Source organism: Candoia aspera, chromosome 1 (genome assembly GCF_035149785.1).
Source record: "Candoia aspera isolate rCanAsp1 chromosome 1, rCanAsp1.hap2, whole genome shotgun sequence".
NCBI classification, from domain to species: domain Eukaryota; kingdom Metazoa; phylum Chordata; class Lepidosauria; order Squamata; family Boidae; genus Candoia; species Candoia aspera.
In genome coordinates, this window is record NC_086153.1 from 118,101,174 (window position 1) to 118,114,600 (window position 13,427).

Sequence of the window (13,427 nt, forward strand, 5' to 3'; positions counted from 1 at the left end):
ATCTTAAATTATTATGTGTGTCTTGCCTTTGGAGGCTATTGTTTCTCATAAATCTTGGAGAATGCTGAAGTGCATTTTCATCACTTTGTAATTGTAACATCAAGCAATAACTTGATCTGTGAAGTAGCCATCACAGAGAGAGGACTATTGGCCAGCCGTCCATATCACTTGAAACAGGACTCCTTAATGGAGCAGTTCACCCATTCTGCTGAGTCTCAGCAAGTGATAAGTCACGGAATAATGAACTCTGAAGCGGTGCACTTGCAAGTGTGCCAACCTGCATGCCACTGACACCACCTTATTTTCTGTGTCTTCTTCAAATCATCACACAACATAATTTTAGATGCCCCAAGGTCGCAAACTGTTCTAACACTTATCTCTAGGGGAAAATGTTTTCTTCCAGATATTATCAAGGACATTTTCAGATAGAAGTGGGGGAAAGAAATTAGTGTGCAGCTAGCCAGCAGCTGAAAGTTGTCACACAAGATACATTGATTTAATTTGTGTGGCAAAAATATGTTATTTCTGTTCAGGCCAGCAAAACCATGGAGTTCTTGGCGCATGACTCTTTTATCATTACATGAACTTCTAATCAGGAGAAAATACATTGGGCCACGGAGTGATAACAACAGAACTGTGTGTGAAATGTAACATAACCCCTGAATATTTATTTTGTAAAAAACTTATATTCAGAATGAGTTAGTTAATGGGCAATAAGACTTAAACAAAAACAACTAAGCCAAAAGCAATTAGCTACACTGGCTTTGTTAAAAACAAAAAGGAAAACCTTCCAGTTCAGGAGCTTCTGCATATTATGGAATAAGATAGAAAGAAGCCCCAGAAGGTGGGTTTGTATGGCCCATAGAGCTAAGAATTAGGTATGGTGGTAGAGGGAAGCAACTTAGTGGCCCAAACAATACAGCCAACTGCAAACAATTGTGGCAATTCTGGAGGCACTAATTGGGTTGCACTGGCTCTTCAGAGTTTGAGAAGCCTTTGTCAGCTCTGCTTGGAGATACCACAGATTACATTTCTAGTTCCTGGATCAGGAAGCCCTCCAGACAGGCCCACTCATGTCCTAGTCACCTCACAGTTGGACTATTGTACAGGTAGTCCTTGCTTAACACCATTTGTTTAGCAACGGTTCAGACTTACAGCAGTGCTGGAAAAAAATGGCTTTTGACTGGTCCTCACACTTATGACCATTGCAGCGTCCCCACGGTCCCATGATCATGACTTGGGCACTTGGCAACCAGTTTGCATTTATGAGTGTTGCAGCATCCCGTTGTCATGTGATCACCATTTTTGACCTTCCCTGCTGGCTTCTGGCAAGCAAAATCAATGGGGAATCATGTGATTTGCTTAACGACCATGTGGTCCACTTACCGGCCATGGTGATTCGCTTAAAGACCGCTGCAAAAAAGGTTGTAAAATTGGGTCAGATTCACTTAATGACTGCTTCAGTTAGCAACCAAAATTCCGGTCCCAATTGTGATTGTTAAGTGAGGACTACCTGAAATGAGCTCTACATGAGGCTGCCCTTGATGACCACCCAGAAGCTACAAGTGGTTCAGAGGTATGGGCAGTGCTGGGCATGCCTTGGTGTACCCATGTGATACCTCTGCTCTATGAGCTGCCAGTGAGTTTCCAGGTGTGATGCAATTTTTTATTGCAGCACTTGCCCCCGGAACAATATTCTCCCAGAGATCTGTATACTTCCCATCCTGATGATGTTCTGGAAGTCTTTAAAAACTTGGCTGTTGTTCTGGGCCTTGGGGAATGGTATTCGTTGAGACCTGTTGGTGATGTATTTGGTAAAGGGGGTATGTTTGTCTTGGGATTTTCTTTTTATTGTTTTCCTTTCATTCTTTTTATTTTTAGTGTAGGCCACGAAGAGTCATTCTGGAGCTAGACAGTCTCTAAATCTAATAGATAAATCCAATACATACATACATACATACCATTTTTTAGAACCATATGCTTGGATACAGTTGAAAATAAGATCGACTTAATGTTCCAATCCAGATGGTTTCTTTTATATTATTAAATTATCTAGTATGGTCTTCAGCAAAAGTCTAATCAAGATTGGTCTTTTTGCTTACTGTATATAGATGGCTCTTGTTATTTGCAGGAATTCTCTTCCAGCTGAGCAATCTGAGATAATGAAACCACAGATAATGAGACTGCAGAAAAACATCCATCATTATGTGTATCTGTAGTATTCACAAAAAGGTGATAGAAACTGGGGATATGCAAAACTGTATGCTACACATACTAAAGTCTAGTACGTATTTTTAACTGTGGATATATGAAGAAACCAGAACATGAGGCCATAGATAATGAGTGCCATCTGTATGGACTAGGTAATTCCTCTCTCATGCCATAGAATTAGGGTTCATTTTAACACAGAATTTTGTTAGGTGTGGTGCTGGGAATATTCAGCCATTCTTGCAGAAGTTTGGAATTATGTAGATTCTTAGATTTGGACTGCTTGTAAAATTTGGAAAAAGGCATATTTTCAAATCCACGTTTGGCCCTTCTGAGGAATCTTAGCTGCATAACACCTTATTAGTCTAGGCAATGAGTATAGTTGTCTTCTAAATGTGTTGGACTACAGTCAAGATGGTGGGGATTATGAGAGTTCTGGTCCAACAGGTCTGAAGAGCACCAGTCTAGGTTCAACTCTGTTAAGTCCTGATTCGCACTGGGTGACTTTGGGCTAAACCATCCATTTGTTTCTCTAGTGCATATTTTGGTCACTTTTCAACTGAGAGCTCATATCCTTATCAAAAGAAAGAATAAGAAAGACAGTGGGGTTTACATGTTGTGTTGTGGAACTTTAAGTGGCAGTGAGTCTACACAAAGCAAGTGATCTGGAGTTGTTTAACTCTGCTCTATTGCTTTTGTCATTATGTAAAATTAACAGGATGCTTTAAGTTGTGAAAAGTCTTTGCATCTGCTCCTTCCATCCCTGCCTAGAGTTCTGCTTTCAAGGTGTTTGAGTACATTTAGTGATCTGTGGACAGTTGGCCTTCTTTTCCCCCACCTATCAATTGAAGGTAAATGTCTTATGAACAAAGTGTCATGTCATTGGTCCACCTGGCTCAGTTAAGTCTACTTGGGACTGGCAACAGCAATCCATGTCCCCTGCTGAAGGGCTTGTCACATTTGCCTGACCATTTGGAGATGTCATGGGTCTTCTGCAAAGGAAGTTGTATGTCCTGCCATGGCACTTTCCTCCTCCCTTTTCCGCCCAGGATGTTGCAAAATGGAAATAATTGTTCTGACTGACACGACTTACAGGTCTGCTCATAAATCACTAGAGCATGTTACATTCTTAAATACGGGTTTGACTACTTTACCTCTTCTCCTATATGTAGCTTTCTGTGCTTTTGGTAATTTCATGCTGCAATTGTTAGTACTTTCCTACCATGCATGAATCTAGAATTTTCTACCATTCTAGAATCTAGAAGTCTTCAGTTTTCTTGGTGACTGAGTATACATACCCTTGCCCTCAATTTTAATAAAACGTTCTCTGCAAATAAATCAGCTTTGCACTTTAATGACTGTGCGCTAGTGGGCTTTTTATTGTAGACAGTAATGGCGGGGACCAGGTTCAGTAATTTTTAAAAGTTGATTGGTCATTGTCATGGAATTATAATAGTCTTCCTTAATATGTTCATGCTGGGAGTTTGAAAGAGACATGGGCTCATTTGTCTGGAATATAACAGGGTAAAACTGTCCAGTAGATTGAATTATTTGTAGAAATTTTAAACACATTTTCTCCTCAGATCCCTATTAAACAGGGAGACATTTAAATCTTATTTCTTTGCTTTGCAGAATTCACAGGCAAATAGTACAGTAATTTGCAAGCGCTGCAAGACCTTGTTGGGAGAAGCTATGCCCTCAGGTACCAAATTCTTAGACAAAATCTTTGGAACATGTTTTAGTCACCTGTTGTTAGAGATGTTTTAAAATGGCGAGTTAAAATTGCTGTTATTTAGATGGTTTTTAAAGGGCTGAGGTCTTTCTTTCTTTTACCTTAAATATGTTTTCATTAGTCAGCCATAAAATTTGTCTGGGTTTAGGAGCAAAAACATTAATTAGGGAGAATATTATGTTTCCTGCAAATTCAGGGAGTACCTTACTACTAAGTGAGTAAAGTTGTCCATCCCAAAGAATTAAGGAGAAGAGTTGCCATTTCCATTGACTGTGTTCCTTGTAAGTCTTCTCTCACCACAAGCTTCTTTCTAGAATGAAATATTGCTCCCATTTCCCTAAGAGTCCTGAACAGAGTAACATCGTTTTTCCCACCATCCCAATGAAATCTATCCCCTATCTATTTTTTAATGGGGGCAGTTTATTTGCCTTGTTTTTGTTTTTCCTTATTTTAACAAAATAAGATTAGCTAGGCTGCAGCAGCTGAGTAACCTTGACTGATCTTGAAAAGCTAAGCAGAGATTAATCCTTGGATGGGAAGCTAGCAGGAAGCCCCAAGACTGTTAACTAGACTGGGGAAAAATACACCTCAGAAGAAGGGAGCAGCAAACTGCTTCTGTATATTTGCCAAGCAGAGGATGTGGATATGTCTGTGATGTCACCAGCTGTTGATCTTGACTCAAAGGAGAGTTCACTTTATTTTGGAATAAGCAAAGGGTGCTTCTGTGTTTTAATATGTAGCCGATGAGAACAAGAAAAACAAAGACAGTTGCAAGTGGGGCTGGGAATGGAAAGAGGTTCAGTGAATTAAAGGGACATTTCAAAAACCTTTAAGACTCTTTCCACATGATTTCAGTTTACGAAGCAAATTTTGGTTATTCTTCACACAGTTCCCCTATAGCAGAAAATAGTGGAAGGATTATATTCTCATAGTGAGGAATTTTACAGATACTTTGGAGTTCTAGACAAAGATAGTGCTGGGGACTAAGCACTAAGGAGATACTAGAATGATGAGGTGACCAGTCCCTTAGTCTCCCCACACACACTTCAAGTCAGCAATTGCCCCTGTAGAAAAGGTAAGAAGCGCTTGCATATATCGTTAAGAACTAGAGAGCATAGACTCTCCCTCCAAAAATCAATTCCAGGTGTTTCTGATAGAATAATTTCGTTGTTTTACAGCCTTACTTCCTGAGAGTTTTTGCTCTTACCTCAGCCTTCCCCAACCTTAGTGACTTTCAGAAGTCTGGCCTTCAACTCCCAGGACTCTCAGCAAAGGCCATCTGTCCTTGGAATTGAGGGAGCTGAAATACACACATCTCTGGTGGGCCCAGGTTGAGAAAAGCTGCCCTACCACATCACTTAGTTGGACTGTTAAAGCCTAGTTTTAAAATCTTTTGGGAACAGTTTCAGTTTCATACACATTAATAATGTATTTGATGAATATAAGTATCCCTGAAATGTGAAAGAGTAGCAGAATGTAAATATTTATGAAATCGCCACATATTTTTCCAATTTGTCCTCTTCTTAGAGGTCTTAGGTCTTTAATAATTTACTGACATGCAGAAATTTAACAGGTAAAGATTTTCTTTACTGCTTAGCTCCATGTCAGATCAGGCCTACCTAGTAGAAAAGAGGCCACTCCAGTTCTGTTATGGATAACTTTTAATAAAGCCCCAAATTGTAATTCTTAAGAAGAGCCAAACTCAAAGGGTCATTTTGCCTAGTGTCCAACAGTGGTCAACCAGGTGTCTTTGGAAAATTGAAAAGGAACATTGGATTTATAACTTGCTCCCACTGTTAACCATATGAGATGTGTTTAATGGCATGCTGTGCTCTGAATTAATATACTCATCATTGTGACTAATTGTTGCTTTGAAAATGAAAAACCTCTTGATCCTGGAATGCTTCTCAGCATACTTAAAGTGTCGTTTCAACTTATGGGGCTTCCGGACTGGCCAAATGATTGGCTGGCCAGGCTACCTGGAAGACTGAGCATTTCCCAGTTGATCCCATTTTGTAAGGGTGTGTGTGTGTGTGTGTGTGTGTGTGTGTGGTGGGTCTACTTGAGAAAGAAGGAAAGAGACGGGGAAACAAAAGCAAATACCATTTAGTTGTTTGATCTGGGCACACATGGTGTTAATCTGGATAGACTTGAAATTGTTGCAATGTTGGGAGCAGGAAGCGGGTTTTATATTTTGCTCCCTTTTAGTGTTCTCTCTATTCCTAGTTCCTTGTGGTTCCTGTCTTACCTCCTTAGTTCCATGTGATCCATGTCCTTGTATATTATTTATTATGTTTTCATGACTTACTGACTTAAGTTGTATTTTCATTGTACATTAATTCATATAGTGCAAAGATTTCATTTTTTTCTCTTAGGTGTCATAAAATACTATTTCACAGAATTGCTTGTTCAGCCATCTGAAGACAGTTTCCATGTAATACCAAGGTAATGTTACGCATTTCTGTATTAAAATGGTGTGGCTTTTCAAATACTGCATGTAAAGCAACTTTTCCATAGATACGGCTCTCTCTGGGAAGATTAATTTAAAACCCTGTATGTGGTTTAAGTCATGATGATTTTGTAGTTGCCAAATATATTTATTGCTTTTCCTGCTCTCTTTCTCTCTCTTTCAGATGTGTAAATAGGACGTGACATTAGTGAATGGAAACTTTGAAATCAGAGATCTTGGGGGATTATTAGATGAACAGTATATCTATTTCTTTGATATCAAATAGCCAATTTTAGAAGCACAATCTCTCTTCTGGATTACAGACTTGGTCAAAAGTATAGGTACCCCTCCATTTTTTCCCAAAACAAAAAGCTATCACTAAGATCCAATAATGGCTTCTAATTTCTAAGGGGTACCAATAATTGTGTCTGTGCCATTTTTTTTTTGTTTTATTATTTACAGGAATATGTTAAGTCATAAGTCAAAAGCAAAGTGTCTGCTCTATGGAATAAAGAATGATGGATGCCATTTACTTGTCTCAGTCTCAACTTGCTTCATGGCAAACTGGGATTCTTTGGAAAAAAGTGAAGGGGTACCAATACTTTTGGTGGCATCTGTAGATTCAAAAGAGTGAATCTTGTCCTTTTGTTCAAGAGGTGGATAGAGAAGATTGAATCTTGTTACCGGCTTGCTTGTTCCCGTAGTGCAGGAATCAGCCATCTTTTCAGATGGTAGACACCGTTGTGTGATTCTGCACAATGTTGCAAGTTACCCCCAGCGAATAAATGAAATTTGAACATTAACTTAAAAGAAAGCCGTAATTAAAAATAAATAAATAAATAAATTACCCAAATCTTGTGAGATTTCATCTAGGAACACAGAGATTTTGCACAGCTTAGCATTCTTATAAGATTTTGGCAATTTGAAAAAAAAAAATATGTCAGTGTAACTTAAAAAAAGTTTTGAAGGTCCTTGAGCACTGTTTTATAGCTCTGAATATGTGGGTGCCCCATTGCTGACCCTTCTTCCCAAACAAGGTTTGGGCAACTTTGATAGCTGATAACAAAGTAATTAGAGGGGTGCCTACTCTTGCTGTATCTGCAAAGCCAAATCCACAGTTTTATCAGAATCAGCAGTATTTTTATTCCTCTGGACTGCCAGCCCAAGTATTCATATTGGTTATTCTGCCCTTGAAACTGTTCTTAATGGCTTGACAATGTCCTTGTAAAAATCATTGTTTCCAGTATGCTTACAACAGAATTAATAAGTCCCCAACCCAATCATTCATTTGCTGCTGTAGCAAGTGTTAGGGTTAATCAGTAGCACATTATGCAAACCTAATGTTGCTTTAATTAATTTTTGCCAGGCATCATATAATTGCCAATTAAAAGCTGGTATCTAGCCATCACTTTCTAGCCTATGCAGCTTTCAGATTCATTAAAGTTTCTTGCCCTTTTAATTGTAGGATGACGTTTAACTAAAACATATCACTCTGTAGGCAAAATCACAGAACGTAGTCTGTTGCGAACAGTATACAAGGGGGAATTTTCTAGCACATGTTTTATGCCTGCACCACACTAGACATCAAAAATGTAATGAGCAGGAGTAAGTGTATCCCAGGAGTCATTTCAGTTGTATGCTTGTAAATACATAAATATAGAAATAAATATATAAACAAAAATACTTCCGAAAGAGACCCTAGGTCTGTTGGTGTCATGTTCGCCGTTTCAATGTCTTTGATGCATCGTAACGTTTCGCATGTCATTCATTGGATGCGTGTTTCATCTTTCTCGGGAGGATGGGAACGGTTATCTTTTGGCTTTGCTTTGGAATGTATTTGTATTATCTACTGCGCTCAAGGTTACTTTCCCAGGCTAGCAACTCTGACGATTGCTAGCACCTGTGCCGGGCGGGGCTGTTACGAGGGAGGCGGGATACGTTTGCACCAAGGGTTTAAGTTTGTATTTGGCGCGCTTTTGCTCATTCTCAGCTTTCTCTGTATTTGTCTTTAGTACTCTAAATAAATCAGATTTCATTTAGCAGCCTCTTGTGAGTCTGAGTATTTGGGGCTAGGGCAACCATTACATAAAGCTGAGAATCTAAGTTCCTAACTCCGCTGGCCCCTGTCCAGGAAAGACAAGCGTCTAACCCTGTGAGGGAGAGAGCCCGCGATGACTGAACCCGACATCATGATGATGGAGGAAGGGGAACCGGACTCGACCGTGAGGCAGTCCGGCCGACCGTCCCAAGGTGGGGAGCTGTCAGCCATCCGAGAGGAGGCGAGCTCCGAGTCGGAGAGTGAAGCCGGGGGGCTGAAAACGGCCCCAGAGACCACCGTAAATTCTCCGGGCGAGCTGCTCACCTGGGATACGACCCAAGGAGATGCCACGGCAGCGGGGGGTCCCTCCTGGAGGCAGAGATACCCATTGTCCCCCAACGTGGTGCAGGTGCAGCCAACGGAGGGCTCACCCACTCCGGATCGGATCCGAGTGTTGGAGTCCAAAATGGATTCGTTGGAGGCTATATTGAAACAGCTGAGCTTGGATGTGACCTCGTTGCGAGAGGTCCGGGAAGAATCAAGCCAAAGGCATTCAACCCCCTCTTCCCAGGGGCTGTCCCCGGAACGGCGACGGGTGGTGCGGAGGCGCGAAGGGGACCAGTCGGTCCGGATGGAAATCGCAGCATCGCCAGGGCGATCGCCCCGGGGCCCCGTGCCGCCCCAAGCCAGGGGAACACAAGCCGCGGCAGCACCGGTGGTGGGGCGCAGCGCGGCGGGAGGCGGCATGCGAGACTTCCCTGTCAAGTTTGATGGGGACCCGACCAAACTCTCGTTCTTCCTGACGAACGCGAAAGCCTATATGGAAGAATGGGGGGCGTTTTTCCAATCGGAAAAGGCAAGGATCATCACCATTGCCACCAAACTGAAGGGGAGGGCGGCAGACTGGTATGTCCAGATGTGCCAGTCGGAGGCGCCTGAACTGGAAAGTCTCGAGGAGTTCCTCTGGGCGTTGAAGCAACACTTCGAGGACCCCTTAGCAAAGGAGAGAGCAAAGCGAGCCCTGAAGGAACTCAAGCAGGGGTTCAGATCAGTGGCCGATTATGCTTTGGAGTTTAAAGCGCTAGCTGGGAAGGTGGATGACTGGTCCCAAGCAACCATTATCGAGCTCTTCAAGGATGGCTTGAATACAGAGGTGCTGCGCTGGTCCCTGGGGAGGGACGACCCATACACGCTGTATGAGTGGATCCTGCTGGCGGGGAGGGCTGAACATGCACAGGAGATCTTTGCCCAGCGGAAGACCGCCAAGTCGGGGCGGGAGGTGAAGCCCAGCCGCCCATCGACCACCGGGGGGAAACCGGGACAACGACCCTGGGACGAGGAGCGGGAGAAGCGGTACGCAAAAGGCTTGTGCCTGAGATGTGGTAAGGAGGGGCATAGAGTGGCAGCATGCCCGAAGGCAAAGGTGGAGGAACGGCCCGGAAAACCGCCAGCAAAGTCCCCTGCATTGCCGAGGAAGCAAAAAGCTGCGGTGGCTGAAACCGAGGGAGACGATGTGATGTTCTTCGAAATTGAGGGGGAGACCGAAATCCCGCAGCCGGCGGGAAACGCCAGCCACCTGCTCTAAAGGGCGCCGCTGGGCAGGTGGTAGAGGATGGGCGCGAGCCTCCATCGGTGAGTGGCACTTACCGCATACTCATGGTGAAATTGAAATTGGGCTCCCAATCCAAGACTGTGGAAGTATGGGCCATGATTGATTCGGGGTGTTCCCGGTGTCTTATGCACCCCGACGTGGTGGCGGCTTTGGAGCTCCCCACGTTCCCTTTACAGCGACCCATCGCTTTTACTCAGCTGGATGGGTCCGTGGCAGGGGGCCAACCGGTCACCCATTTTACAGGGCGTGTAGCCTTGCAACTGGGCAGTCACCAGGAAGGGCTGTCTTTTGTCGTGGCTCCGGTTGGGGGGCCATTGGTGGTGTTGGGGGTACCCTGGTTGGTGCAGCAAAACCCCCACATAAACTGGGTCTACCGAACTATCACGTTTAGGGATGGGTTTTATCAAGCGGCCGAGGGTAAGGGTGCCCCAGAGGAGATGGTGGGGGTTGCGGCAGCTGCGACTCCGCCTTACCCGGCCTCTCCTCTGGAAGGCTTGCCGGCCGAGTACTGGATGTTTGCTGATGTATTCGGTGAAAAGGAAGCCGATCAGTTGCCCCCCCATCGAAAGACGGACTGTGCCATAGAACTGTTGCCCAACACCCAATTGCCTAAACCAAAAATTTATTCCATGACGCAGAAGGAACTGACTCTGTTGAGGGAATTTGTGGACAAAAATCTGGCGCGCGGATTTATTGAGCCGGCGAATTCACCCGTGGGGGCGCCGGTTCTTTTTCGCCCAAAAAAGGACGGGACATTGAGACTTTGTACGGATTTCCGCGGATTAAATGCCGTCTCAATTTCCAACAAATATCCCTTGCCATTGATAAAGGACATGTTGTCACATCTGGCCAAGGGCAAGATCTTCTCTAAGCTTGATTTAAGAGAAGCCTACTATCGTGTACGGATCAAGGAGGGGGATGAGTGGAAAACCGCATTCAATTGCCCGTTGGGAGCTTTCCAGTATAAGGTGTTGCCGTTTGGGTTGGCTGGGGCCCCTGGGGTATTTATGCAATTAATCAATGAGGTTTTGCATGAACATCTGTTCAAAGGTGTACTTGTGTATTTGGATGATGTATTGATTTATACTGAAACCATGAAAGAGCATGTAGCTCTGGTAAAGCAGGTATTGTGTAAACTCAGGTCGGCTGAATTGTATGCTAAGCTGTCGAAATGTGCCTTTCATCAGACCCAAATTGACTACTTGGGGTATAGAATTTCAGATAAAGGCATAGAAATGGACCCTGCCAAGGTGCAGGCTATCATGGACTGGGAGAGTCCCCGCACCCGCAGGCAACTTCAAAGTTTCCTGGGGTTCAGCAACTATTACAGATTGTTCATAAGGGGATTCGCTGAGATTGCCTTGCCCCTAACTGAGCTGCTGCGAACCAAAGGGGTGGGAGATACTAGGAGAGTCAAGAATCCCGGAGCGCTGTTGAGGTGGACGCCTGCTTGTCAAACGGCGTTTGAGCGCCTGAAAGCAGCTTTTGTCAAAGAGCCAATTTTACAGCATCCTGATCCCTCCAAGCCGTTTGTTGTACAGGCAGATGCTTCCGATTATTCTATTGGGGCATTGTTGATGCAGAAGGATGAGGCAGGATGCCTCAAGCCCTGTGCCTACTTATCCCGCAAATTCTCTGAGACTGAGAGGCGTTGGCATGTTTGGGAGAAGGAGGCATTTGCAGTAAAAGCTGCATTAGAAGCTTGGCGGCATCTGTTGGAAGGGGCAAATCATCCCTTTGAAGTATGGACTGACCATAAAAACTTGGAGGCTCTTAGTACCCCTCGAAAACTGAGCCCCAAACAAGTTCGTTGGGCTCAATTTTTCAATCGATTCAATTTTCAGTTTAAATTTATTCCAGGGAAAAAGAACTTCTTGGCTGATGCCTTGTCAAGGCAACCTCAGGACTCTGGGGCAGCGCCAGATGTGGTAAGCACCCTATGGACGGCGCCCCAATTGGGCATGCAGGCTGTGACGCGAAGCCAAACGCGCGCGCAGCAGCCGCCCACTACAAGCGCTGTTCAGCCAAGTCCTTTGTCAATTCCCTCCCAGTTGCAACAAAAGTTTCTAAAAGAACTAAAAACGGATACTTGGTTGCTTGCAAATAAAGACAATGTTACTTTTGACAGAGGCTTTGCTTGGAAATCCGACCGCCTCTACGTCCCTGAAAGCCTCAGAAAAGATGTGTTACTACGTTCACACGATGACAAACTTGCAGGTCACTTCGGGTTTGTAAAAACCTTGCACCTCGTTCGGAGGCAATTCTGGTGGCCCACATTACGTAAAGATGTCAAAGACTACATTGCCTCCTGCACTGTTTGTGCAATGTCCAAGCGCAAGGTGGGCAAGCCCCAAGGACTGCTGCAACCGGTGGCAGCCCCTTCTTCCCCTTGGGAGGAAATCTCCATGGACTTTATTGTCGAGCTCCCGCCCAGCCAACGCAAAACGGTCATTTGGGTGGTCAAAGACTATTTCTCCAAACAGGCTCACTTCATCCCTTGCGTGTCCATTCCGTCGGCCCGTCAATTGGCTCGCCTATTCCTTGTACACGTGTACAGGTTGCACGGATGTCCCTCCCGCTTGATTTCGGACAGAGGTACACAATTTACCTCGCAATTTTGGCGGGCGTTTCTCAAGCTGTTAGGCACGAAACAAGCCCTATCCACGGCTTGGCATCCTCAGACGGACGGGGCCACTGAGGCGCTTAACTCGACTCTAGAACAGTACCTTCGAGCTTTTGTGAATTACCAGCAGGACAATTGGGTAGACCTCCTACCATTTGCTGAAGTGGCTTACAACAATGCAGTGCATCAAAGCACTGGCCAAACCCCCTTTCGGGTAGCCCTGGGTAAGGACTTTGTACCTATCTCTGATCTACCACAACCTCCGGCTGCTGCAGTCACTCCAGATGATTGGACAACACAACTGGCTGACTCCTGGCCAATGATTCAAAAGGCATTGGCAGATGCACAAGCAGATTATAAACTGTATGCTGATCGGAAGCGGGCCCCCCAACCGGCATTCCAAGTGGGGGACTCTGTGTACCTTTCAACAAAGTTTATCAAGTCATCCCAACCTTCAAAGAAACTTGCGCCTAAGTTTGTGGGTCCTTTCCCGATTATCGCTCAGATTAACCCTGTGACTTTTAAACTTGACTTGCCTCATAACCTTAAACGCTTACACCCTGTTTTTCATTGCAGCTTACTCAAACCGACTATTCCTTCTGACCGCTGGCATCGTCAACCTCCACCTCCCACCCCCATCATGATTGATGGTCAGCAACACTTCGAAGTTAAAGAAATTCTGGACTCTAGACGCCTTCGCAATTCTTTGCAATACTTAGTTCGTTGGAAACATTTCCCTCATCCTGAGTGGGTCGCTGCACCAGA

The 13,427-nt window shown here is 44.4% G+C and overlaps 1 protein-coding gene across 1 annotated transcript in view; it reads left to right on the top strand.

Annotated features, from left to right (window-relative positions):
* The window catches only part of UBE3D (ubiquitin protein ligase E3D), a 69,444-nt gene that overhangs the window by 16,149 nt on the left and 39,868 nt on the right, over positions 1-13,427 (top strand). The window contains exons 5-6 of the mRNA XM_063312653.1: positions 3,841-3,910; positions 6,316-6,385. Coding sequence (XP_063168723.1) covers positions 3,841-3,910; positions 6,316-6,385 — 140 coding nt within the window. The remainder of the gene's footprint in view (positions 1-3,840; positions 3,911-6,315; positions 6,386-13,427) is intronic.